General features: G+C 46.6%; 1 protein-coding gene across 1 annotated transcript in view; it reads left to right on the top strand.

Annotated features, from left to right (window-relative positions):
• LOC119458497 (phospholipase A1) overlaps positions 1 to 24,819 on the top strand; it is a 104,942-nt gene extending 80,123 nt beyond the window's left edge. Inside the window, exons 5-7 of the mRNA XM_037720334.2 lie at positions 16,690 to 16,942; positions 20,658 to 20,849; positions 24,357 to 24,819. Of these exons, the coding sequence (XP_037576262.2) occupies positions 16,690 to 16,942; positions 20,658 to 20,849; positions 24,357 to 24,601 (690 nt within the window). The 3' untranslated portion in view covers positions 24,602 to 24,819. The remainder of the gene's footprint in view (positions 1 to 16,689; positions 16,943 to 20,657; positions 20,850 to 24,356) is intronic.
• The last annotated feature ends 225 nt before the right edge of the window (positions 24,820 to 25,044 follow it).

The following is a 25,044-nucleotide window of genomic DNA, read 5'->3' as shown; positions in this document are numbered from 1 at the left end:
ACGTATTTCCGTCACGGAAATACGTCAGCTTACAATGTACACGAACATAATACAAAGAAAGAAACCAGAAGAAAAAGTTCCACAAACATGCAAAATTTGGAAATCGAACCCACGACCTCTCGGTCCGCGACGATAGATCGCCGAGCGTTTAACCCATTGCGCCACAAACGCATTTGCAGAGAGCTACACAGACGCGCCTTATATATCTAACACTCCTCCGTGTACCCGCGCTCTTGCTCGGGGCGGTGCCGCCGCCTACGAGCAGAAAAGAGAAGTACTGCATTATGACACTAACGCGCACCGACAGTGAACGCTTCGGTGGTCGCAGCACTACGACGCCTCGATGCCAGCATTCGAAGGGACGCTGGCATCAAGAAGCACTACCAACGCCACTTAGGTGGCGTTCACCGTACTCAGCACAGCGGAGCGTGGCCTCCGCAATTAGCTCTGAAAATGTTTCTGAAGTTGATCGCGGAGGCTGCAATTACGACGCGCTGTACGCGCTGATTTGACTCGGTGACGATTCAGTTACGTGCTTTGTCTTGCGCGTTGTATTAGTGTGTCACTTACGTGCTTCGTCTTTCGCGTTGTGCTAGCGTGTGCAGCGTAGTGCAGCTTCCATATGCACGACGGTTGCTCATGGTCATCGACGTTGGTAGTCGTGATGGAGGAGACGTGCCACCAGGCGTCAGCGTGGGTGCATCAACGCCTAAGGGCGCTTTAGCCACAAAACACCAATAGACATTATATATCAATGTGCAATAAACATTACACTACTTCTGTGAAGACACGTTTCACTTTCGTGTTCTATACCGATTCCTATATAAGAGGGATCAACCACATTTTTTTGCTGCAGCCGCTGATCTGTTATATCTCTGTGAAGAACTTTCTCCTGATTTGATTATTTTGCAAGAAACTTGGTTATCCACAGAAAAGAGTTTTCATTTAAAGAATTATCGCAGTTTTCGTCTAGATCGTCCTTCTCGTAGAGGGGGATTAGCATTTTTCATCTCAACAAAAATTTGTCATAGAGCTAAGATTAGTCACCAGTCATTCTCTGCTGAAAGTGAGATTCTAGCACTGGATTTAACGCTTCCTGGATGCGCCCCATTTTCGATAGTCAATGTTTATTTTCCTACAGGCGTTCTCAATACAGGAGTTCTCGATGCCGTGCTTGCAGCCTGCAGAAAGGATCTAATCATAGCTGGTGACTTTAATTCTCACCACGTATCATGGGGTTATCGGTCCGACTCTTGTGGTAAGAGATTGTTGGATTGGGTTTCGTCAAATAATCTTAACTGTGTAACTTCGAGAACCCCAACTTATGTATCCGGCAAATCACGTTCGGTGTTAGACCTAACTTTTTCCAGTTCGGGTTGTGCAATTTTCTCCTGGTCTACTATCACGTCGGCCACAAATAGCGACCATCTTCCAATAATTTTTGAGGTCATGCGACCAATTAATTTAGTCGGAAAGCATGTCCGCACCTTTGTTAACTATAGTAAATTTCAAGATACACTGCGATCAGCTTTAAATAAACAGGTTGGTCTAAATGATGAAGTTAAGGCAGTTAATTTGTGTCAAGTGATAAGTGACAGTTACAAAAAATCCAGCTTCCGTATGCAGTCAACTAAAGGGGGTACTTATTCACCATGGTGGAATCCGGACTGTGAACGCGAATATAGAAGAAGAAAGGCAGCCTGGAGAAAGTTACTGTATAATCAATGTCCACGTAATTGGAATGACTATAAATTTGTTGCAACTACATTCAGGCAAACAGTTGACCAAGCGAAAGAAAATTATAACACTAAACATTACAGTTACCTATCGCAGTCTAGTAATAAAAAAGCCCTATTTAGGTTTCTACGGTCTAAAAAGATTGTTTCAGCCCCAATAAATGTAGAGTCTGTTAGCTTAACTTCCACTGAATTGGTACAATCACTGGAGGAGATTGCAAAAGGCTTAGAGCGTAGATTCACATCACTTCGCCCCTATCATATACCGGCGCCTGAAACAGCTAATGATTACATAGCAGTCACATTAGAAGAATTAATGAGAGTGGTAAACATGCTGCCAGCTTCAGCCCCAGGTCCTGATGGCATAACTACAGCAATGATAAAACTATTATTCGAATTATCACCCCAGGATTTTCTTAATCTTATAAATTTCTCGATTAAAAATGCATGGATTCATCCAGACTGGAAGGTTGCCAAAATAATTCCACTACTCAAAAAACCGGGTGATGGATATACAATAGATAACATTAGACCTATTTCTCTGACCTCAAATCTCGTAAAGTTAATCGAGAGAGTTCTGTATGGTCACATCGATAGGTGGATAATCGAGAACCAAATATTAAGTGATTCTCAAATAGGATTCAGGCCCGGCTGCTCAATTTGGTGTGCTCATGTTGACTTGGAGAGTCGAATTCAACTCGCTCGCCGCAACAACCAGTACGCTGCCTTAGTCACATTAGACATTGCGAAGGCGTATGACAGTGTCGATCACAGTATCTTAATCAACAGACTCGAAAGTGTGAGTCTCCCACAGTACATAATTGCATGGATTCAAAATTTTCTAAGCGGACGCACATTTTATTGCTATCAAAACGGTGTGTCTTCTCGCATTTACAAACAGACAAGGGGCGTTCCTCAAGGTGCAGTACTTTCCCCCGTATTATTTAATATTTTACTAAATCACATCCCGACACATCATGACGTACAGGTATACGTATACGCTGATGATATCGCATTTTTCTCAGTATCAAATGATATTCATAGCTTATATAAAACTTTGCAATTGTATTTGAATCAGATTGAAATTTGGCTTAAAGGAATACAAATGTCGCTAAATGTCAGCAAAAGTGCAATCATTGTTTTTCCCTTAACTTTTCCTATCCGAATAACACTGTCGTATGGCCAGGAGATTATTCCACAGGTGCAATCTTTAAAATATCTGGGAATGATTTACACAGAAAAGCTTAATTGGAAGACACACATAGAATACATCGCATCTAAAGGAGCATGCGCAGTTGGTTTATTACGACGAGTCAGCAGCAATCGTTTTGGAATGCGCAGAGAGACCTTGCTGATGATTTATTGTATGTATGTCCGCCCCATTCTAGAGTTTGGATGCGTGTTATTTTCTGGAAGTCCTATTTATAAATTACGCCCTCTAGTTCTTTTAGAACGCGAATCACTACGTCTATGTCTCGGCCTTCCAAAATATGTAGCGAATAATATTCTTTATCATGAAACTCACCTGCCTTCTCTTCAAACTCGTTTTCGTATACTGACAGTCCAAACGTTACTGAACATATATGCTTCTCCCCAGAGACGCTCCTTCTATATGTTTATTAGAGAACCGGCTGCATTCTTTGAGAATAAATGGTCCAGACTGCATTGTCCCCAGGTAGTTTTTGTGCGGAAACTATTAGAGCCATTAGAAATATCAATCCGTGATGTGGATTTTCAAAATTTCCCTACTGCGACAGTAAGCGTTGAATTCGATGATATATTTCCTAATAACCCTAAACTCCTGCCTATTCGATACCTAAAAAGTTTGCTAGATGACCACCTCGAGAACCTCCAAATAAATGCAGTAATAGCCACAGATGCTTCTGTCAGTGAAGAGAAGGCAGGTGTGGGAATTTTTTCGGCATCCTTAAATTGGTCTTTCTCCCTTCGACTACCCGACTTTACGCCAATATTTCAGGCGGAGTTATTAGCGATCATCCTAGCTCTACGAAAACTTCCCACATCTATTACTTCAGCCGTAATCTTAACCGACTCCTTGTCTGTTTGCTCCGCTTTATCAGTGCCCAATTCATCTATCATTCTCCGTGAATTTCATTCATCCATCCCCCAACATTTACGCCTTATCCATCTGGTATGGGTGCCTGGGCACGTGGGGCTCACTTTAAACGAATCTGCAGACGCACTAGCAGCGGCATCTCTTAACGGCCCGGTACTGAGGATCCTAAGACCTTCGGCATACGTCACTTCTGCGAGATTTAAAAAATTTTCTGTCCAAGAAGATCAGGCCAAATCATGTGTACTCAATTACACCGATTTTCAGCACCTTAGGTTTCCTTGGCACAGCAGATGGTGTTCAACAAGAAAATTTGAGGTGTCGTTTACTAGAATGCGTTGCCGAATACCAAGGCTTAATTTCTATACCCATAGGTCTGGTTTGGCGCCTTCCCCTCAATGCTTTTATTGCAATGAACCCGAAACTATGGATCATTTCTTTATAGAGTGTCGTAGGTTCACCATGCATAGAAAACGACTTCTAGAAGGTCCCCTTCGCCAACTTGGATTGAACATTACGTTACCTATCATTCTATCTCTGGGGGCGTCGGCACTAGGACACTGTAATAGGAACGTATGTGACGCCATATTTAATTTTGTAATGGAAACAAAGAGACTGCCATGCTAATTTTTTTAAGACAACAAAAATATTTGCTTAAAATTTTAAGATGCTATAGCATGAAAATTAATATTAACGATTATAATTCATTGATTATCTCATTCTTCAGTAATAAAATCCCATTTAGGTATCCTTCATTTTTCTTCCCACTGCCGCCCGATTCATGGCCAATCCCCCGTAGTGGGTTGTGTTATATCTACAGGCACCAAACCAAACCAAACCAAATCGACAGCCATCTTGTTTATGTATCGCTGTCTCTTTGTAAAGAGTGTAAATACATCTTGATATGTGAGATACGCATCGTAAAAAATTGGTTAGAGGTACTGGGTACCCACAAGAGATAGCAACGGAGCTCCGCAGTGGTCGTTACCTCGGACTGGACAACTTGATGGACGTTGTGGTCGATGGTGTCATTGTCCCAGCACTCATTGACACTGGCGCGCACATATCCGTGATAAGTGCCCAATTTCCCCGACGCCTCAACAAAGTTCTCACACCCGCTGCATCACGCACCCTCCACGTGGCCGATGGAGGAACGCCTACCGTGCCTGGTAAGTGCTCTTCTCGCATTGACATCGCGGGACGCCCAACCACTGTATTGTTTGCAGTTCTGGAACAAATCCCCTACGACGTTATACTCGGCTTAGACTTTTTATCGTTCCATTCAGCCCTCTTTGACTGCGTGTCTAGTCTCATTCAGCTTGAAGTGCCGCAAGGCTGTTATAGTGCACCAGTGACACCACTACGGTTATGCTCCCCCGAGGACATCTCCCTGTCGCCTCAAACCACTACATACGTCACTGTATTGTCGTTTCCATCTGTTCCTGACGGCGTCTATGTGCTATGTCTCACCACTGACATACTCCTTGAAAAGAATTTGGCCGTTCCCAATGCCGTGTTCGCTATCAAAGGCAATCGGACTTCGCTTCCTCTCCTTAATTTTAATTGCTCGCACCAAATTGTTCCCAGAGGCATGTCTTTGGGCGACATCTTGGCTATCAATGGTAGCGGGGTATTGGCTTTTGATGCCGAAATTCCGTCGCCCTCTACAAGAACCCCCGATGCACCTAATCTTGTCACAGACTATCTTAGCAAGATGATTGCACCTGACCTTCTCCCTGCACAAGCTGCTGATCTACGCCGTCTCTTGGAAACTTACCGCGACATTTTTGACCTTGAGGGCCGTCCTTTAGCCCAAACATCAGTGGTAATCCATCGTATTTACACCGGAGACGCCAATCCAATACGCAAGCCGGCCGTATCGTGTTTCACATGCTGAGCTACAAGTGATACAACGAGAAGTCGATAAGATGTTGACTAAAGGCGTTATCAAGCCATCTTGCAGTCCGTGGGCGTCCTCTGTTGTCCTTGTGAAGAAGAATTAAGGACGGCAGTTGGCGCTTTTGTGTCAATTACCAACGCCTCAACAAACTCAAGCGCGAGGATGCCTACCCCTTGCCGCGTCTTGATGACGCTTTGGACTGCTTGCACGGAGCCAAGTACTTTTCATCCATAGACTTTCGATCAGGCTATTGGCGAATCTCGGTAGATGACAGGGACCGTGAGAAAACTGCCTTCGTCACACCTGACACCCTCTACCAATTCAAGGTTATGCTGTTCGGCTTTTGTCATGCCCCGGTAACCTTCGAAAGAATTATGGATTCCTTAATTCGTGGCTTTAAATGGTCCACATGTCCATGTTATCTAGGCGATGTGATCATTTTTCATCAACCTTCGCGAGTCATCTAACGCGTCTATTGGGCATTCTTGTTGTTTTCCGACGCGCCGGCCTGCAATTTAACTCATTCAAGTGCCACTTGGGACGTCGTCAAATTACCTTTCTTGGCCATCTTGTCAGTGCCGCTGCCGTTCAAACCGACCCTGACAAGATTCGCGCTGTCCAGAACTTTCCTGTTTCGTCTTCCATCGCAAACGTAAGAAGATTTGTTGGACTCGGCTCCTACTTGCGTCGTTTTATCAAAAATTTCGCCGACACCGCTCGCCCACTCGCCGATTTACTTAGGAAGGACGTTGCTTTCACAAGGGGCCTTGCTCAGAACAAAGCCTTTTCCGCCCTCGTACGCTTGCTAACGGTTTCCCCATTACTGACTCATTATGATCCATCGGCTCCCACCGAATTGGGGCTGTACTCGTTCAATTGTAGCGTAACGAATAGCGCGTAATTTCATACGCCAGCTGCTGCCTGTCACGCGCCGAGAGGTATTTTTCAATTACTCAATTGGAGTGCCTGGCGTTCGTTTAGGCAGTAGCCAAATTCTGCGCCTACTTGTGCGGCCACCCATTTTCCGTGGTTACCAATCAGCACGCCTTGTGCTGGCTCTCGTCACTTAAAGAACCCACTTGACGATTGGGTAGATGGGCGCTACGGCTCCAAGAATATTAATTTGCTGTTTTATACCAGTCAGGCCGCTTGCACAACGACACCGACTGCCTCTTCCGTCATCCTGTCGACCACCCTGATTATGATGCGCATGACAGCCGCGCCTACGTACTGGCCATTTCTGATCTGTGGGACATTCCCACTGAACAACGGCGTGATGACTGCTTGCGTGTTCTCATGGATCGTCTCAATTCTGGACTGTCGGAGCCCACGCTGCCCATGTTCGTCCTCCGTGACGACGTTCTTTGCCGTCGTAGCTTACGACCTGAAGGACCAGAATTTTTACTCGTTGCCCCGCGCTATACCCGGACATTTGTTCTTGAGCAGTTGCATGACGCACCTACTGTAGGTGACCTCCGTGTTTCTCATACTTACGATCGCGTACGGCACCGCTTCTACTGGCCAGGCCTGTACCGCTCTGTGCGCCGCTACGTTGCAGCCTGTGCGCTTTGTCAGTGCCGCAAAAAAACTCCTGTGCTGCCAGCTGGACGCCTTCACCCCATCGATGTGCCCTCAGCACCATTCTTTCGTGTCGGTCTCTATCTTCTCGGCCCTTTTTCGATGTCGAAATCTGGCAATAAGTGGGTCGTTGTCGCGACTGAATACGCGACCCGGTACGCGACAACGCGACCTCCTTCGTTCATGTTCTGCCGAGCACACGCTTTCCACCACCTACCACCCGCAGACAAAGGGTCTCACGGAGCAGCTCAATCGAACGTTGACAGAAATTCTGTCTATGTACGTTTCTGACGACCACAGTGAGTGGGAGAGCATCTTACCTTTCGTGGCCTTCACCTATAATTAGTTTCGTGAGAAAAACCAGTGCCTTTTCTCCATTTTACCTTCTGTTCGGTCGCCACCCTATTCTGCCCTTTGAAACACTACTTCCTCGACGAACATTTCCACTGAATATGCCCAAGACGTCTTCGCCCGGGCTCACATGGCACGCGATTGCTGGATACCGGCTCAGTGGGTCTCAAGCCGCGCAGAAGACCCGGTACGACAGCCAACACCGGGACGTTCGATTTCGCTTCTGCCTCCGTTGTCCTCCTATGGACACCATGTCACCGCATTGGCTTGTCTGAAAAGCTGATGCCGCGCTATAACACCGGACCCTACACGATATTGCGTCAGCTTGGCGATGTGGACTACGAGATCGCTCCGTTGGACTCGCGTGGCCCCACTAACGTTGTGCATGTGTCCCAGACCTAGATATTTATATTGTGAAACACCTCCTAGAAGGCAGCCATTAAACAAATAGGTAAATCGAGAAGGGAAAGAAAGTTAGGTAAATGACATAGATACAGTTTTCTGGAAATTGATTTGCATCTGCCAACTCTCACACCATGATTGAAATGATGCAAATGACTCATTAAGGATAATGTGATCTTGAGGAGTTTTAACCGTATGGTGCAAAACACAATCATCTGCGTACATGCGGATATTAACAGGAATAGTGCTTGGCAGATCCTTCATGAAAATCAAAAACATAAGCGGGCCTAATATTGAACCTTGAGGTACGCCAGACGTTACACTGCAAGTGGAGGATTGAGAAGACCTAAAGAGTTCGTACTGAGACCAATTGGATAAAAAAGAAGAAATCCAGTTAACTAATGCTTGCTTGATAAGAATAACAGTGAGCTTTTTCAACAGTTTGGAGTGTGACACAGTGTCGAAAGCTTTTGAAAAATCTATAAATATTGCGTCAATTTGATCACCTGCATCGAGAGCCTGGATGATGTCATGAGTGAATTCACTGAGCTGGGTTGTTGTGCTAAATCCTCGCCGAAGACCGTATTGAGCATCCGATAAAACATTATTGGACTCTAGAAATTCAATGATGTGTTTATAAATTATGTGTTCGAGTATATTATACGAATGAAATGTGATAGAGATGGGTCTGTAGTTCAGCAGGGACTGCTTATTCCAGGATTTGAATAGTGGAAGAAATTTAGCTGATTTCCAGGCAAAAGGGACCACAGACGTCGAGAGAGATTTCTGAAAAATAATAGTTAAATATCGCCTAGTCCATAAAGAGTATCGAATGAGGAATGCATTGTGTATATTGTTGGGACTACCTTTCTTTTTCGGATAAAGTTTTAAAATAAAATTCAGCACACCCTGGTTCGAAACAACAATGTCGTCAATAGAACCATGCGTTTGCTCTATAAAAGGAGGAACAACGGAGTTATCAAGCATATAGATATATATGAAGCCCTATGTATCTCTATCGTTGTTCTCTTATTAAATTTTGTTTTGGTTTAAATTGTTCCTTATCGCTTATAAAGCTACCAATCTACATTTACACTCATATAACGATAAAATTTCTTAACTTTGGAAATTACGCATTTACTTTTCACCTGACGGGGCGGGGGCACTCACCAAAGATCGCTTACGCATCACTGGGGTGCTATGCAGGATGCCCCGAGTTTGGCGAAACTCGGGATCTTCACGAGCTCTGGCGACGCCCCAAGATAAAAGAACTAATGGTAACAAGACAAAGTTTGTCCGTCGGCACACCTCCAGTTTCATTGGTTTATCTAGATTCACTCTGGGTGGCCATCATCCCTTGGGCGTTGCCATATGGGCGGTCGACAAACTGGGGCTCACGTGATCATACGGTCGGTGCATGGTCGTGCATTCTTTCATTTGTTTGTCGTTCCACCGAGTGCATTAGAGGAACAAGCAAGTTATCAAAGAAATGCATTTAGTACAATGATATTAGTCACATTACCGTAGGGTATAGGTCTTTTAAAGTTTACAAATAGTACACTGAATGCGTATTAGACTAATTTGTAGTTTAATCGTTTCGCGTTATACCACGAGGGCACGCTCGCCCTCCTCTTTCTTCCTCTGGATTGGATTGGCGCGGCTCGCTACGTGCTTGCGCTAGCATTTCCGAGTACAGATTGGTGTCCGCTTGGTTTTCGCACTGGGCTTCGAACAGATCGCTCGTTGCTCTTTCTCTTTCCTCTAGATTTAATTGGCGCGGCTCCCTACGTGCTTGCGCTCCCATTTCCGAGCACAGATTGGTGTGCGCCTGATTTTTACAGTGGGCTTTGAACAGATCGCTCGTTGCTCGCGCTAAAGTAAGGCTTCGAGACGAAGGGAGCGTCGGCTAGCGCAGAAGTGGTTTGCCGCGCGCTTACCGTGTAAGCACTCAGGAATGTCGGAAAACTCTCATGCAAGGATAAAAAAACTACGCTTTATTTTCTTTTACATTGTGACGCACCTTCATACTGGCTAGCGCAGAGCTTTGGCTTCTAACAGCCGCAGGAAAGAGTCTTGATACTGGGTAGCCCCAGCGATCCGTGGCTTCTAACAAACGCAAGAAAGGGTCTTTGCAGCGCACGTGGCCGTTGAGTGCCACCACATTCATCCCAGGCGGGACTCCAGCATCAGTGCAGTTACTCTGTACCCACTGCTGACGAGGTGGCGCTTCACTTTTTGACAATAACTTTCTATTTTTCGCGTGTGAACGCCCGTGTTGGTTTCCACAAAGTGCACGCTGTGGTTAACTGTCTCCCAATGCAGATAGAGGCATAGCCCCGTTAGCATCCACTGAATTTGGGATACAGTTGTATGCGGCCAATTCTTCACTATGAATAATGGTCCCCGGTTGAACATTGGCTGCAATAATGGCGCCTAGCGTCGCCGCCTTTCTTCGGTCGACCTTGAAAAGTAGCAGCACCCCTCAGGTCGCGCAGACCATGCCGAAGACCCATGGGTCACCATCTTTAACACCACCGTAGTTTTGGCGGCTCGGCGGAACGTTGTCGCCCGTCATTAGGCGGCCTCGATTGCACTTTTGCTCGCCGCGAAGAAGGCACTCGTCAATTTGCGCTGTCTTCCCTGGGCCACCGAGTGGAGCTCGCGCCAGCAGCTCGTCCCTCCCGACCTTACGGGGGCAGCTCCACCAGTCGGCGATGGCGTGCTCCGATAGAGGAAACAAGTCTACGGTCTCTTTCAACATCCATATGTCTACGCTTTTGCTCACGCAGTACGTGAGTCAAATCATTTGCCGCCTTGAGAGGTGGTCGTTCGGACGGCCGAGGCGGTCCGTGTTGGCGCAGTAACTTCCTTCGCCTCTCTGCCCGTGCCGTGCAGCGGTACCATGTACCTGCCAAAACTGATTTCGGCACCGGAAGGCAGCCCGGCGTCCATTCTGAGTCTTCCAATATAATGTGACTACTTCGCCTGCTCAGGTTGGTTGGTCCGGGTTGAACCCCAGGTGCTCGCAGGTGCTCCAGTACTCCGATGACGACGCCGGACCTGGCCTGGGGCTGGGGCGCGGTGGACGAGCTTGCTTAAACAGGAGAGAGCCGAAGCGATCGCACGAACTATTCCTCCGCAGCCTAGTCACACCAGTCTACGCTGGGAAAGCATAATTTGCCCGCCACCCTATCTCCGCAAACGACGGCCTTCGCCTAATTCGTCACACAGCCAGCGCACTCACGTTTTGGAAAGGCAAAAATGACGCTGAAACTCTACGTCGGACATATAGGTGAACGGGTCCAGATGGTCATATTGACGCTTGCTGCCGCTGGATGCGATTACACAGGCTGCTGCTGCCGCCACCATGTTCCCGAGTTCAACTCGAGGGGGGTTTCGCGATGTACGAGTTTGGCCCGAGTTCGCGTGTCAATCAAAACCATACGTCACGCCCCGCGCGAGGCATGTAACTGTGGTGCGCGCGCCCGCCATGGTTGGGCCACGCCCAACTTATTTCCGGCAACAGCGACGTGGTGTGGAACTGAGAGGCATCAACAATCTTGACCGCCGACAGAAAATACGCACAGCACACTGTCATCGGTGATGCACTGTAGCTGAGAACCACTATCAAAAACAAAGCGGCGACTTTCGCTGGTTCATGCATCTATCTTCTTAGGCTGTGATGGCCCCACAACATGGTTCATTGTCTGCATTGTAGCGACGTAGCGCACAGCAAATGATTATTGGAACGACAGTGTAGCTGCTTGCAAGGTGTCGATGCGCCGTGGTGGATGACGATGCTGAGCAGTGCGTAGTGTTTTCCAACGTAAAGGTATCACAGCTGTTGTTTGACATGGCTGCTCTGTCATCGGTGGTGTATCGGATCTGTAGTATCGCAAACACGGTCAGCGCCGAGAAACGCTCGCTTTTTTAAACACAGTGCGAAGGCATTTCTTCATCACAAGCACGGCACACTAAATAGTTGCAACCCCTTCCTGCGTTCGAAGTTTAATTTCCTAATTGCACACAGGAGCCATCACCCGCCAAAATGCGATTGCTGCGCTGTCGTTACTATATCTATCTGCGATCGCTGTTAGCTCAGCAGCAGAGACAATCGGCAAGCACATTGGAGAGTACAACTCTGCGTATACATGCGAACGGAGGCACCTTCACTTGGCAAGCGATGACAAGCGATGAATTGTGTCACTGGGCCGCGCGCTCTTCCTTGCAATGCATCGCGGAGGCTTCGCGCACGCAGATAAACTGGTGCACTTTCACTGTGCTGCGTCACTACGGACCCTAGAATACTGCACAGCCATTTTGCAGTGACAACCGTTGCTCCCATCGTTTCAGTTGGTAAAGCGGCGGCCTTAATAGCAGCCTAAGTGAAGCACCTGCGCTGAACAACCATGCCGCAGCGCTGCGTGGCCATTCCCCTAATAGTCAGGAAATGGAAAGATCACTGTCATGGACTGACTTTATGAATGATTAGAGTGCATCGATGCGCGCGGGCATCAAGGCACCCTATCAAGGATAGCACTGCAGTGCCCCTGGCGACTGCTCACCGTATGAACTCCCTCGTGCGTGCGCCGCTCTAAAATGTATCCGCGTGTAAGCTTTCGCCTCACTGTCGCCACTCGCGGCAAAAAAGTGCAAAATTTAATAATTCGCTCGATCTCTGTTTGTCATCAAACATTTATGGCATTCCAAACGAAAAACAGATACTTCAAGAAATAAAGTGTTCCTTATTTTATTTGTTGTATTTGAACGTAATCGATTGAGGGAAAGTGTAGGCGCAACAATGCACCGCATGTGCCCTGTTCGCATTCGACGGAGGATAGAAAGATAATGCTCGAAAGAGGAGGCACGCCCTTTACTCGCCCTAGAAAGGCGTGGCAAGTGGCTCACGGCAAGTGTGCAGATAGACAGCGGTACAGTCACGGTATTCCTAAATGGTGATAATAGACAGTTTTAGTTACACGCACGTAGAGGCTTTGCGTACGTAGAGCTTCTACGTGTAAGCAGTGCGCATGCGCAGAACGTAGAGGCCGCGCGCTGGTCTCACGGACGTACGTGAGATTCGATTTTTTGCGTGCGTTTCTTGCGCACGTAGACAGATTCGCGCGGGGGTTTCGCGAGACCACGAACAAGCGATAGCGTGCTGTGCACACACAGATGGCTTGCATGGAAACACGGCGACAGGATGACTGGTCATCTATTTCATTCCATGTCAACGATGACAGCAGATAACGCTTGCACAACACACTTCCGGGCATTGCGGAGACGAAGGCCGGCACGCATCAATGCACATCACTGGCTTGGCTGAAATACTCATCTTGAATTGAATTGGCTACCGCAGTGTTCATATTTCCCGATAGATGTAGCTACGTGGTGCGTCGCGTACGTGTAGCTAAAAGCGTTTCAGATGGCGTGCACGTAAGGTACGTAGAAAGTTCACGTTTGCGTACGTGAAGTCTCCACGTACGTGTAACTAAAACTGTCTAATACGTTGATAACAATACGCGGCGCTGGCGCGTTTTGCTGCGCAGTCTTCTGTGCTTGAAGCACGGAATCACTGTGCCGCGCAGGGTGCGCTCATGTTGTCATACGCGGCTTTATCTCGACATTTCTTTTTGCCTGCTGTTCTTGCACGTTCCTTGCTATCGCCGTTCACTGACTGCCATCGAGCAAACTCGGGTGAAACTCGTACGAACGAGAAACTCGGCGCATCCTGCATAGCACCCCTGGTCCCAGGTTTTCATGCATGGTCAGACTCAGCGTATTCGTTTGCGCGCTCACTACACAAATTTGTATCAAGCCTATAGTCACGTCCTGACGAACGATAGAGCGGCGCGACTACGAAGTATGCTGTCAGTGACATGGTAAAACGTGATATTTGGGGAGCGAATTTCTTCCAACTGGAGGCTCATCAGACAGATTAATCGCTGACCACCGCGACTTGGAAATATTTGTTGCGAGTATATTTCTTAGCTTATAGCTATTAATCTCCGAGTCATAACTGTAACTGTCCGTGCCTTTCAACGATGCCGGCCCTGGTGTAGCAGCTGCCATTAGGCGAAGCAATCGCACAGACTGCTTGTGAACATCGAAAGTTTTCATAGGAACCGATGTCTTGAGCGAGAAAACTTTCCGAGGCTCTAACAAGGAAAATGTGGTCTCTACAACTTCTAACTCGCACAACATTGCTTGACTGGAATTTTGGCAGTAATTACGTAAGCATGCTGAATGTCGTCTGAGATCCTGTCGTTGTTGGAGCATGCTGTGACCGCGAATAGTTCGAGTAATCCCACTGTACTGGTTAAACCAATGAAACTATACACGTGAGTAACAAATATTTTTACTCCATAAAGCTAGGCAAAGCCAGTGCTTTAGGTCAGGGGGGCGGGGCTCAGGGCGGCCCGGCCCCCCTTCCATTTCTTCATGAGGGGCTCGCCCCCCCTTGGCAGGTCAACTGTCGCACTGCGGCATCCGTTCGACACGCGCTGGAGACGCTTTTATTACCAGTAGTGCTTTGTGCGATGCAGTTCTAACACTCCAATTCTGCGATGACCGATTTCTTCGCGATTAATCGGTTGATGTGGCATGAGCAAAAATAGAAAAACAGGTATTGTTGTACTGCTGCATGCATTACCCCGAGGCACTGCACACGATGGTCACCCCCCTTGTTCGACTAAGATTCTTGGCACAGCATAATGTTTTATGAGTCACCTGAGCATGAAGCTCGTGAATTAGTGAATGTTCACCTTGGTTTCTTTAGGCTACCAGTTAATTTTTATTTGTTTAGTTGTGCGTTATGAGTATTGTGTTATACCGAAGGCGCATCAATTTTGTCCACTTTAGTAGGTAAGCATGTGTGAAACCACAAAATATATCGTAGTGCCTGAAGTTGTCATTAAAGCAAGGCAACTAATGTTTTATGTTGCAGCCAGACTTATTTTCTCTGAGCTTACATATCTTTAATACTTTATTTCCCGAGTTATCTTAGAAAAAAATCAAAATCCCATTTTTTGTGCTTGATTGAACCGGCACGTTAAATAAATGCCCGAAGTACACTGAGAATAATATATTTATTTACAGAACACACATAAATATTTCTTTAACTTTAGATGAATTTGGCTTTACTACAGCTGCATGAAGTTGGCTTTGACAGCGCCAATAAAGTAAAAAAATGTAACTGAATCGTCACCGAGTCAAATCAGCGCGTACAGCGCGTCGTAATTGCAGCCTCCGCGATCAACTTCAGAAACATTTTCAGAGCTAATTGCGGAGGCCACGCTCCGCTGTGCTGAGTACGGTGAACGCCACTACCAACGCCACCTAGGTGGCGTTGGTAGTGCTTCTTGATGCCAGCGTCCCTTCGAATGCTGGCATCGAGGCGTCGTAGTGCTGAGACGACCGAAGCGTTCACTGTCGGCGCGCGTTAGTGTCATAATGCAGTACTTCTCTTTTCTGCTCGTAGGCGGCGGCACCGGCCCGAGCAAGAGCGCGGGTACACGGAGGAGTGTTAGATATATAAGGCGCGTCTGTGTAGCGCTCTGCAAATGCGTTTGTGGCGCAATGGGTTAAACGCTCGGCGATCTATCGTCGCGGACCGAGAGGTCGTGGGTTCGATTCCCAAATTTTGCATGTTTGTGGAACTTTTTCTTCTGGTTTCTTTCTTTGTATTATGTTCAAAAAATGTGAACGTCCCGAACAGAACTTCTCTGGCTTTTGAGAGTTGTGACGAAACCGACTCTCACGTAGAATCACATTTAGTCATGTAGGAAGGCCCTAATGCGGTACTCGCGAACGAAACTTTAATAACGCTTCGGCAGGTGGTCCTTCCTTCATTGAGTAATCACTCTGAAGGCAGAACTATCATATATATATATATATATATATATATATATATCAGAGTAAAATGCAGCAGAATAAAAGCACGTAGCAAAATATACCAGGATGTTACTGACGTTGCGGCCGGGGACCGCCCTCGTTTGGTGTGAAGGACGGTTCGCGGCCGAAACGTGAATAAAATCCAGTATTGTTCCTAGGTGCTTCTACTCTTTGACCTGTTGCACTGCCGGATCCTGCGATTCAACGCATCACTGATATATATATATATATATATATATATATATAAAGTGTCAAGAAGTGCAGGCGCACGTAGACCAACAAAAACATTTTAATTTCGACGTTTCGGCCGGGGTCCGGCCTTCACCAAGAGCATATATATATATATATATATGAGCGTGTGTGAGTGCGCGCGCGCTATACTGGTCGCCGCCTTGCCACACTGCTTGCCTTCTATACTATTTGAAGCCCACTTGCAATCAATAAACAGCTGAAACAATTGTACAGCTGTTCGTCGTTCTCCTTTTTGTCTTTCGTGCGGAACCCGGGCCGGTATAAAAGTAAGCATTCTTTTTCACCCAATTCTATGAGTATCTGTCACAATTCACAGGCGGTCAATCCCGGCGATAACGCCGATGGAGCGCCGCTCAGAACACTGGAGAAACGTTAACAGGAATGGCCATTGGAATAGAATTGTTGTGTTATACTGGCCCAGCGCAGTAAATCGAATGATGATGTGCCGACTAGACCCAGTTGAAGCCTTACGGAAGCTCAGATCAGTGTTGACGCCATCACAGGCGGACTGCAACGTCATCATCGTGGACTGGGGTAGGGGCTCGATGGGGCTGCAGTACCTTAAGGCGGTTGGCAACACGGCGCTGGTTGGCCGAGAGATGTCTCTGCTGCTGAAACGGCTCATTGAGCGGCACCCTACCACGCTCGCGCCTGGTCAGGTCCACGTGGTTGGATTCAGCCTTGGAGCGCAAGTCGCCGGTTTCTTCGCTCGTGCATTCAAGCTCTTGACTGGGCAATCTATCTGGCGCATCACCGGTATGGTGTGTGTTTTTCTTGCCGACGCATATATATATATATATATATATACAGGGTGTTTCAGCGAACACTTTCACAATTTATTTAAGGTTGCCTGTGGCAGATAGCCCAATTCTAATTAATGAGCTGGTCTACTCACAGAGGCGGACATTACTTGCACAAAAAATTGAAATGCATGATCGACTAATTACCAAAAATTCACTAATTAGGTTTTTAACTAATTACCTAACGGCTCATATTGCAATTTACAAATTGTAGCAGTGGAGTTCGCCAGGCGGATCCACTTAGAATTAATTCGCAGGATGACACCAGTTTCGAGATATTAATTACCGAACTTTGCGGAGAAATGCATTGGCGTTCCAGTTAATTTTGTGCTTCAATGCATAAAGCGACGTTTTGTTAAGAACCTAACTGGAACGCCAATGCATTTCGCCGCAAAGTTGGGGAATTAATATCTCGAAACTGGTGTCATCCCGACAATTCGTTCCAAGTGGATCCGCCTTGCGAACTCCACGGCTACAATTTGTCAATTTCAATATGGGCCATCATGTGATTAGTTAAAAGCCTAATTAGTGTATTTCTGTGAATTATTCGATTATACATTTCAATTTCTTGTGCAAGTAATGTCCGCATTTCGAGAAGACCAGCTCATGAACTAGAATTGTGCTATCTGCCACAGGCAACCTAGCACTTTAGCTCATGCTATTCACACCAGCACTAATTTGTAACCTAGAGGAATCAGCATTTTATCTTTAACGGTCGCTGCTATTTCCTAGCTTACCAATTTGTGTTTCTAATATACCGTAGTAAGTATTCGAAATAATTGTACTGCTAAAGATGGAATGTAGCATAGAGTAGTAAACGTGGCCATGGAAGGATTAACTATCCTCAAATTTCAGGCAGTACTTACATTCCATAGATACGCTTGAGAGTTATATTGACCCTTTTCGCGGCGATCCCGCGGGCGCTGCCATGTTTGATCACGTGGTGACGCGTCCATTGCTTGTCTAAACTGCCTCCGCTGCCTCCTTGTTGACAATGGAAGTGTATGACGCCGGCGCGGCTTTGAAAGCCTCTGTTTTGGGAGATATCGTGGACGGTAGCTGGGTGGACGACACGAAGCTTTGGTCACAGCTTCAGAGAACATGTAAAAGCACTTTCGAAGCTCATTAAGCTTTGTCCTAACGGCGCGAGCAGCATATAAGGTGCTTGTTCTAAAAGCGGGGATAAATATGTATTCCAATCTATCCAAACATTCCGTTCATGAATTGCATCAGGATTAGTGTGTTTTGCTCTTTGTCCTTTATTTCGCAAATATTTTGAAGCTGCGCCTTTTCAGTTTCTGAGTCAGTCAAGTTCCTCGGTGCAGCCACTATCTGATTATTTTCTACCTTATCGCTCGCGGGTGTGCTCAGTTCCGATAAACTTGTTTTGCTGCACGCCAGGCTTGGAACTTAGCTGTTTTGTACATTGTAATACCTTGTAGCAAATGCATATTAGACAGTTTTAGTTACACGTACGTGGAGACTTCACGGACGCAAACGTGAACAGTCTACGTACCTTACGTGCACGCCATCTGAAACGCTTTTAGCTACACGTACGCGACGCACCACGTAGCTACATCTATCGGGAAATATGAACAATTCAATTCAAGATGAGTATTTCAGCGAAGCCAGCGATGTGCATTGATGCGTGCCGGTCATCGTCTCCGCAATGCCCGGAAGTGTGTTGTGCAAGCGTTATCTGCTGTCATTGTTGACATGGAATGAAATAGATGACCAGTTATCCTGTCGCCGTGTTTCCATGCAAGCCATCTGCGCCGCTCAGCACGCTAGCGCTTGTTCGTGATCTCGCAAAACCCCCGCTCGAAACTGTCTACGTGCGCAAGAAGCGCATGTAAAAAATCGAATCTCACGTACGTCCGTGAGACCAGCGCGCGGCCGCTACGTTCTGCGCATGCGAACTGCTTACACGTAGAAGCTCTACGTACGCAAAGCCTCTACGTGCGTGTAACTAAAACTGTCTATTACCGCTACTAACTCGCTTACTCTTGTGAACCGTCACAAAACATTAAGCTTCGACCATTCGTGCGCCATCGGTGTAGTCCGTCATTTATTGTGCGTATATAGTGCGCATATATACAAGTGAGTGCCCATTCACTTATTATTGATACGACGGCGATAGAGTAGGTGTAAGTTTTCCTGCCATTAGGGATAGATGCTTATAAATAACGTGCGCGAAGCTTACTATGACAGGAAGCGGCGCAACTCCCTTTGTCATTGTTTAACGAGTGGTACTCACCCTTGCCGACGTTCTGTTGATGAAGCCCTTTCTTTGAAGGTTGGCGATACAAAGCTGGCGGATGAGCAAATTTCTGTATCCTCGAGGAAAGCCGTACGTACATCACGAAGTGCCGGTAACACATTCGGACAGTTGCAGCAGTGGTCCGCGAACTTGGCCACGCATATTCATTCTCTTCCTTAACATGCCAGTCACTAGTTTTGCAGCCAACTACTGCACACGTCTTCAATCCACATGATTCAATCTAGCATGATTAGAGCACAGTGCGTTAGCGAAAACTCAGTTGCATTTCCGACAGCTGATCGCACAGAAACAAGGTAAACGCGGTAGTGGTTTTGTATTCGTGCGCGGTCGCTGAGGAGAGGTATGGCGCGCTGCCGTGAGCGCCATCTCGTTTCTCTAAAAAAAAAAACTGCTCCGCAAAAAGGGTCAATAGTTCCGCCATGAATACGTATGGTAATTATAAAGCAGCAAGTATCCATTCAAGGGGTCATGATAGCAAATTGAAGCGTACGCGTCCCACATGAAGGGGGCAAATTTCAACACATTTTGTGTAGTATAAAATTTGTATTTATTTTTTATGTCGCACTTGAACTGTACAGCAGTCTGAAAGAAACTAGTGGCGAAATGAATACACCCTCAGCAACGGCCCCCTTGATGTAACCAAAACCTATCTCGAAGGCCATGCATTCAAAGCGATCAGCATTCTTTGAAAATTTTCCCACTTTGAGGTTTGTCGGATGTAACTTCTTCCACCCAATGACCAAAGTTGTCAACTAACTTGGGCTGCTAGTTTTGTTCGGGCTGCTGTCTTGACGAGCAGACAACATCGGCCACTGCGTAAGAGGCCCAATAGACAGTTAGCTGCTGTCTGGCCTAGTAGACAACTTCGGACAGTGGGTATGTGCCAGAACAGAGAACTTTGCGTATGTAACTTCGTCAAGCAAACGCTTTGTGCAATAGCTCAGGGTTTAACGTGGCCAGCTTCCTGCTACACCTGGCTGGAGGCGCCTATGTTCGATCCCTAGTGCAGCAGCGAGTAGTGTGTCGTGTTTGCGCTATTGAACACGCATCAAGCACGTTCATATGTACTTACATTTCTTGGGGTTCTATACTTGTGAATTCCAACGTAGATACTTCGCAGAATGAGAATAAACATTTCACGCTTCATATGGACGGTGAGCTCAAAGCTATAGCCTAGGCTATGGAGAACCCCGAAGATGGCGATGCCCACTGCTAGCAGTCCCTCCACGGTGCACAAAGTATCACCGCTGTCTAATCCAACGAACGGTTTTCCTACGACTCGCTCTGGGTAGGCTCTGCATTGCGTTTTTTCACGGGTCTGTCTGCCGGCGTTCCACTACTTCAGCTCTCCGTCTCACTGCTGCATTTCAACGCGATTGTTTCTTCGCAGCATTGGACCCTGCTGGCCCGCTGTTTGCTGGTACGAGAATGTGCGTGAGCAAGGGGGATGCCCGTTTCGTGGACGTCATCCACACCAGCGGCGGTAAAGACATTTTGAAGGGCCATATGGGTGTAGCCACACCCGTTGGCGATGTCGACTTTTATCCAAATGGGGGCATGGAGCAACCCGGCTGCATAGCGCGTGAGTACCACAAGGGTTGCAGCTGGGTCAGTTGGTTACTGGAATGGTGACACACATTAACAGCGCTAAAACTAAGTGACAAAGTACACGAAGTACAGGTGACAGGCACTGGATATCAAGTATAAAGCAGTGCAATACACAGGAGAGAGTTAGACGAAAGAACAGGAGCGCACGTGTTGATTCTTCCAGCTCTCTATGCAATGTGTTGCGCTACCTTATGTGTGCCAATTTCTACACTTGTACGATATCAAGTAGTTATACTACGAAATGACTTAATGCACACCAGGACTGAAAAGGACAGAAAACAGCAAAGAAAAACAGTCAATGTGTCTACCACCACGGAAATCTGGAATATGAAGGAAATTTACCGGTTCGGGAAGATTCAGGAAAGAACGGTGAATTTTTACCCCACTTGCTTTCAATCATGAAAATTTGTCCCTACAGTGGTGTGCAAGAAAAACGTATAGTAGTCAATTGAACTTCAGACATTTGCGCATATTAGTGTACTATTCGATGGTTTTGTAAGTGTGAGTATATAGCAGACATATTGCGAAACACGATTCAGTGAAATCCGAAAGTGCATTACAACTGACTGAAAGTTTACTCCCACTAGTAGAAAACTATGGATTGGAATAGTAACTTGGGAAGCTATAAACAATTTTTGTGAGAACGATTGCTTTCTCTGGTTGGTTTCGTCATTTTCTGGCCTCCGTTGTGGGATGCACAACTCTCACGCGTCCCCTGACGTTTTCTGCATGGCTACCATATCCTGTAATCCAGTTTCGCCACGTGGCTTTACGCCTGCGGTGGTTGGTGTGGTTGCAAAGTAGTAGGAGAGATGGCGCGAGTGTTGCGTTACTAACGCCACATAACGGCGGGGTTAATCGGGCGCAAAAGGGAGTAGGCTGTGCCTCTTGGGCTTGGGGTCGGTGAGGGGTGTGGACGTTTCGCACGCTATGCGGCCGTTCGCTGGACCGTGCGGCGAAAGGCTTCGGAGCGCGGCACCGGGATGGACGAACTCGGTCGTTTCAACGCGTCACCGTTCTCGTGACCGTACACGTGAACGATTAGGCGTTGGTGTCCAGCATGGGGTGAACATATTCACTCACTATCAGGTCGCCGTGAGTCAGACTTCCCCAATTTGTCATGCCCCCATCAGAATTCCCGAATAATTGGCCTAGCAGGCACTAGTGTATGAAAGGTGCAATAACTGCCCTTTTGATTGTTTGCACTACTGTGTTGTCGTTCCTTTGGACCAAGAGCACGTGTGAGACCCTACAACGTGTAATGTCCCTTTACAGAGCAAACCGGAGAGGTAGTAAGCGGCCGTGATACCGCCATCCCATCACCATCATCACACTGTCGTCGCGCAGGCATCGTCGCCACCATAGTGTCCGTTGCCCCCATTTTGTAATCTTCCTTCAACAGTCGTTGTTACGCCGTCATCATCAGGCCGTGGTAGCCACGCTGGGGTCACACCTTCGTCTCATGCCGTCTCTTGATCCACTTCTCGTCATTCCAGCGTTGTCACATCGACGTGGTCATCATGCTGTCGACATTCCGTTCAGTTGCCGTCATTTCGTCTTTGTGATGCTGCCGTCGCTTCCGTCGCCGCCATTCGACGGTGACATTGCTCTGTTACAGTCGTTAAGCTGTCTGCATTCCATTACCGGCATGCTGTCTTCTTATGCTGGCGTGGTCAAAAGGTTTAAAACAATTTGGAAAACAAATTTAAAACACATATTCACTCGAAAGCCGCTGGTTTCAAGTAGTTTTGTTATGCACTTATATATTTCTTAGAGTGATTCCACGTTTTCTGCCTCCTGCGTAAAGGCAACGCATGATTCATGTGCAATAGTTTGGGGCGTTGCCCCTCCGAAAACCTCTTGAACTTCAGTGCAATACAGCAGCATAATTCAACGAGCGACGTTTCAAAATAACATATTGCAATATACTGGCCGAGATTCAACTAGTTTCAATTATCAAAGTCGGGAGGGTACTTTCTTCTAATAACGTAGGCATTGAAGGCACGTAATCCGAATTTCGCTGCTGCTTTATAGCAGTGTTTTGGTCAAGACCAAGACACTGCTATCACGCAGGACCAAGGGTCCGGTAAGTGTCCTAAGTACCCTCTTAGCGTTGATAACAAAAACGTGTTGCAACAACTTGCATATTTTAAAATGTAATTTTTGAAACAGCTGCCCATTGTGTTACGCTTGTGTAATGCAGCAAAGTTCAACAGATTTCCGTAGGAGCAATGTCCGAAACTCCAGGGTATGTCATACCGTTGCTAAACCATCCAATAATGTTCAAGAATATTATCTCAGTACTGAACTATTCTGATACTCTTCGCTTCTCAATGCAATCTGCGATTAGAATTCCCTACCCTAAGACGTGACATCTGCAAATGGTTTGGAAGCTGCGTGCTTCAATGTGCGAATCGTCTTATTTTTCTTGCCATCTGCACAGTTCTTATTGATCGAAATACATTTGTGTGTGAGCTACTCAACTAACAAAATATTTGCTCTGGCTTATTATTTCAAACTGAAAAACTTTTGCACTGTTCAAGCTTCTTAGCAGGGAAAGAATAATCTCTGATATCGTTAAACTATATATTTAGAGAGTATAAACATATTAATTCTGTGATTGATGCTGATGTTTTGTTAGGTTTAGTGTCTGTATTTCTATCCTCTATTGCTGTTTCCGGAAATCTGTAAGGAAACACGTATATTGTGCTTGTCAGCTATGGTGTTGCACTTTACCCGCTCCCCTTAATGTAATGACGCACCAGGAATTTTGGGTAAATCAGTAAATAAACAAATGTGATGACTTCTTGGTTGTACGAGGCCTCACTTCTTATTCCTCAATTTACTGCTTCATATTTTCTTATGTGCGCGTGTTTATCGAGATAAGTCCTATGAAAAAAATTGCAAGTTGGTGGCTGAGGATCAATAGCCCATTAGGCGTTTGCACGCACGCGCAGTGCACACAGTTTTCAATATGGCACAGGCCGCCTGGTTCATGCAGCAAATTGCCGCAAGCGTGTTTCACTAAATGTCCCGAGAGTACTTGCTTCTATGTTTGAGAGAGGCTAATTCCTTTTGTGAGTGCTCGATCTGGTTGCTCTAGCAAGAATATAGTTCGAGCATGGCATCCAGGACTATTTTATGCGTAGCCTATATAGATGATATCTTGACTGCCATTAATTTTCTTTACTCGGGCCTTTGTTGGGCGGAAAGAGTCAACTGCAAAGTGATGCAACACACTTGCCCTAGTAACAGCTGTAAGCTTTAGTTTTATTTTGTAACATCCGCATATATGAACAACCAATCGTGTATTCCTGTACGCACTAAGTGTAAAAGAGATGTGTATTTCTAGGCAGCTCCGAAGCGAAGAAATCCACGTCGCATTGTTTTATTCCAGAATAGGGCTAACATTTCTCCGCTGAATAAAATCACTGATTATGCAATTGAAAACAGTGAAATTGTCTTGGTCACCACTTTGCAGCCATCCCGTGTCATCACCTGCGAGCGACGGCTTATTTCCTCGAGTCACTGCGTAACAAGAAGTGCCAATTCGTGTCTGCAGCATGTAAGGACGGCTTCCCGGCATTGAGGAAACGCCTGTGCGTGACGGGCGCGGACTCTGGGCTCATGGGCTACTACAGCTACAAAGCCGCTGGTAGGGGAGTCCAGCTGCTCACCACCAACGCGCGTCCAGACTATTGCAGTACGACCCTGAAGACCACGTGACCAGCAGGCCCACTCGAAGTTCCTTCAAAAGTGCTTCGACATAAAGCGATATTCGTTCGCCAATTGTGTTACCCTAGCACGCAAGTTATTTCGTGAAAGCATGAAATTAAAGCAAACAGCTGTCTCCCAAGTGCAGTGTCGGTCTAGCAGGACCTCCATTATCAGGGTTTGCCAGCTGAACAAAAACAAACAAGAACACTCACAGCGCTGCGAGGGTCCATTCTTAATTGGCTGTAGCGTTGCGCTGCGGAGTACGAGGTCGCGGGTTCGATCCCGGCTGCGGCGGCCGCATTTTGATGGGAACGAAATGCAAAAACTCTAGTGTACATTGAAATAGGTGCACTTTAAAGAACCACATGAAGTAAACATTTATTCCAAGTCTCCCTCTAAGGCGTACCTCGTATTCATATCCAAGCTATGGCACGTAAAACCCCAGGATTTGT

Source organism: Dermacentor silvarum, chromosome 7 (genome assembly GCF_013339745.2).
Source record: "Dermacentor silvarum isolate Dsil-2018 chromosome 7, BIME_Dsil_1.4, whole genome shotgun sequence".
Classification (NCBI taxonomy): Eukaryota; Metazoa; Arthropoda; class Arachnida; order Ixodida; family Ixodidae; genus Dermacentor; species Dermacentor silvarum.
Note: the sequence above shows the minus strand (reverse complement) of the source record. Positions and strands in the feature narration are given on the sequence as shown.